This window comes from Propithecus coquereli, unplaced genomic scaffold, assembly GCF_000956105.1.
Source record: "Propithecus coquereli isolate 6110/MARCELLA unplaced genomic scaffold, Pcoq_1.0 Scaffold598, whole genome shotgun sequence".
Taxonomy (NCBI): domain Eukaryota; kingdom Metazoa; phylum Chordata; class Mammalia; order Primates; family Indriidae; genus Propithecus; species Propithecus coquereli.
The window spans coordinates 990959-994621 of NW_012151929.1; the positions used below are offsets into that span (position 1 = coordinate 990959).

At 59.4% G+C, this 3663-nt stretch overlaps 1 protein-coding gene across 1 annotated transcript; it reads left to right on the top strand.

Annotated features, from left to right (window-relative positions):
* Positions 1-1455: 1455 nt before the first annotated feature.
* FZD2 (frizzled class receptor 2) lies at positions 1456-3424 on the top strand. The gene has a single exon (XM_012659044.1). It carries the CDS (start codon positions 1583-1585, stop codon positions 3278-3280), a length of 1698 nt encoding a protein of 565 aa, XP_012514498.1. The 5' UTR covers positions 1456-1582; the 3' UTR covers positions 3281-3424.
* Positions 3425-3663: the final 239 nt, after the last annotated feature.

Consider the following 3663-nt stretch of genomic DNA (forward strand, 5'->3'; position numbering starts at 1 on the left):
CCCACAACCAGGTGAGAGAGGAGGAGGGGAATAATCCACCACAACCCCCCAGCCTCCTCCCTCGCCACACACACCACCCCTTTTCTGGTGTGGAATCACTTAAGGTTTGGGTAAAACTCCCCTCTCTCCGTGGAGACTGTATCTGGAAGCTTTTAGGGGTCGGAGGCAGAGGAGCAGAGGCAGAAGGAAAATTCCCCCAAATATTCATTCGGCAGGCCTGAGAGAGTCGTCTCTTTACTTAAAACCGCCCGTCACCCCCCCAACCCTCCACCATTAATTTTCGATTAAGACCTTCTTACGGCAACTAAACTTTACTTTGCATAATTAAGATTTGCCTCGGAAGAAGGGGGCGGGAGAAGCCGAAGCTCGGGGCCATTCTCCTTCACCTCGCCAACACCTCCCCTGCAAAACCCTCTAGCTCCGGGCCTCGGAGTTCCTGAGTTTTCTCACTTTGAGGTGCCACCGAACACAAAGAACCATAATGGGCTCCTTTGTGCTCGCTACGGGGCAATTACGCCAGGGAGTCCAGGTCCCTTTAAGAGCCTGTTAAAGAGACAGGCTCCCATTTTTTTTCAGAGAGTTGTTTAAGGGTGCTTGTAGGGGGAGGGGAGGGGCGGACTCCTAGGGGGTCTACGTGTAAAGTGAAGTGAAACTTTTGCCCTGGGCTCCATGAGAAGGGGCGGAGAGAAAAGTCTTTGTAAACTGTTAGGTTGTAAGTCTCTTGGCTTTGGGGTTTTAAAAAATTTTTAAACTTGAGATTTTTCACTTGATTTGAAATATTGGACTGGAATAGGTGGGGTTCAAGAAGCCGGGGCTGGGGCAACGATTTAAAGAGCTCCTACCCGGCAGAGCGCCTTGGCCCCCGGAAGAGGAGTGATCAGGGTCGAGTAGCCTGGTCCACCGCAGCTCTGGGGAATGTGTGTCTCCAGATCTCGCCGCGGCGACTCCGGAGAAATCCCGGCTGGGCAAACAGCGCTTAATATAATAATAGCTTGTCTCTTTAAAAAGCAAAAGGAGGGGGGGAAAGTTTTCTTGGCATCTGGTTTCTGATCTCATTATGTTGTGGTCGACCAATCCAGCCCTCGGGGCTGGTCCTCGGGTTTAAATCTGATTGGCCGAGAGCACATTTTGGGACGGTGCTTAGAGCTCGACGGGGCGGTTTCAAGGATCCCTTTTTTGGGGGGCTGAGGAGAGGGCGGGGCCGCCAACGGAGGCCCCCTTGAAACCGACTAATTGGGATCCGAGAGGCCGAGGTGAGGGCTGGAGGAGGCACAAAGGAGTCACTCGGTGGAGAAGGGAGGGGAGAGGGGGAGCTGAGAGGCGAGAGGAGGAGGAAGAGGAGAGAGGGCAGCGGCGCGCGGTGTGTCGGGCGGCTCAGTCGGACCGCGGCGAGCTAGCGGGCAGGCGCGCCGCCCCCTCCCCCGCCCGGCCTCCCCAACTCTGAGGCCGCGAGCAAAGTTTGCTAAGAGGCGCGGGAGGCGGCGGCCGCAGAGCTAGGAGGCGGCGGGGAAGGCGCGCGGTCTCGGGGTTGGGGGCGGGGGCGGGGGGCCGCCCAGGAGCCGGGTGGGGGGCGGCGGCCAGCATGCGGCCCCGCAGCGCCCTGCCCCGCCTGCTGCTGCCGCTGCTGCTGCTGCCCGCCGCCGGGCCGGCCCAGTTCCACGGGGAGAAGGGCATCTCCATCCCGGACCACGGCTTCTGCCAGCCCATCTCCATCCCGCTGTGCACGGACATCGCCTACAACCAGACCATCATGCCCAACCTTCTGGGCCATACAAACCAGGAGGACGCGGGCCTGGAGGTGCACCAGTTCTATCCGCTGGTAAAGGTGCAGTGCTCGCCCGAACTGCGCTTTTTCCTGTGCTCCATGTACGCACCGGTGTGCACGGTGCTGGAACAGGCCATCCCGCCGTGCCGCTCCATCTGCGAGCGCGCACGCCAGGGCTGCGAGGCGCTCATGAACAAGTTTGGTTTCCAGTGGCCCGAGCGCCTGCGTTGCGAGCACTTTCCGCGCCACGGCGCCGAGCAGATTTGCGTGGGCCAGAACCACTCCGAGGACGGAGCTCCGGCGCTGCTCACCACCGCGCCGCCGCAGGGGCTGCAGCCGGGCGCTGGCGGCACCCCGGGTGGCCCGGGCGGCGGCGGTGCGCCCCCGCGCTACGCAACGCTGGAACACCCTTTCCACTGCCCGCGCGTCCTCAAGGTGCCAACCTATCTCAGCTACAAGTTTCTGGGTGAGCGTGATTGCGCAGCGCCCTGCGAACCGGCGCGGCCGGACGGCTCCATGTTCTTCTCGCAGGAGGAGACACGTTTTGCGCGCCTCTGGATCCTCACCTGGTCGGTGCTGTGCTGTGCCTCCACCTTCTTTACTGTCACCACTTACTTGGTGGACATGCAGCGCTTCCGCTACCCAGAGCGGCCTATCATTTTTCTGTCTGGCTGCTACACGATGGTGTCCGTGGCCTATATCGCCGGCTTCGTTCTCCAGGAGCGCGTGGTGTGCAACGAGCGATTCTCCGAGGACGGTTACCGCACAGTGGTGCAGGGCACCAAGAAGGAGGGCTGCACCATTCTCTTCATGATGCTGTACTTCTTCAGCATGGCTAGCTCCATCTGGTGGGTCATCCTGTCGCTCACCTGGTTTCTGGCAGCTGGCATGAAGTGGGGCCACGAGGCCATCGAGGCCAACTCGCAGTACTTCCACCTGGCCGCCTGGGCCGTGCCCGCCGTCAAGACCATCACCATCCTGGCCATGGGCCAGATCGACGGCGACCTGCTGAGTGGCGTGTGCTTCGTGGGCCTCAACAGCCTGGACCCGCTGCGAGGCTTCGTGCTGGCGCCGCTCTTCGTGTACCTGTTCATCGGCACGTCCTTCCTCCTGGCTGGTTTCGTGTCGCTCTTCCGCATCCGCACTATCATGAAGCACGATGGCACCAAGACAGAGAAGCTGGAGCGGCTCATGGTGCGCATCGGAGTCTTCTCTGTGCTCTACACGGTGCCCGCCACCATCGTCATAGCCTGCTACTTCTACGAGCAGGCCTTCCGCGAGCACTGGGAGCGCTCGTGGGTGAGCCAGCACTGCAAGAGCCTGGCCATCCCGTGCCCGGCGCACTACACGCCGCGCATGTCGCCCGACTTCACCGTCTACATGATCAAATACCTCATGACGCTCATCGTGGGCATCACGTCGGGCTTCTGGATCTGGTCGGGCAAGACGCTGCACTCGTGGAGGAAGTTCTACACCCGTCTCACCAACAGCCGGCACGGCGAGACCACCGTGTGAGGGGCGCCCCGGGCCCGGACGGGCACCGCGCTTTCCTTCGTCCTGGGGGGGGCTCCTACAGACTCCTTATTTTATTTTTTTAAATAAAGAACAATCGAAACCATTTCTTTTTTAGGTTTGCTTTTTACAGAGAACTCTGCCCAACACCCCCACAAGGTTTGTAATTAAAACTGTAAATAGTCTTTGTAAATTTAATTATATATTTTCTATTTAAAAGAAAAAAGGAAAAAAAAAAACAAAACAAAAACCACAGCGGTTAGGGCTCCAGGGCTGAAGACTGCGGGGCGCGGAGGGGGTGAAGGGGGAGTTGGGGAGGCTCCAGTCCTTTCTTAAATGCCCTTTAAAAACTGCCGGCCCTTGGTTGGAATTCTGGGGTGGTACGG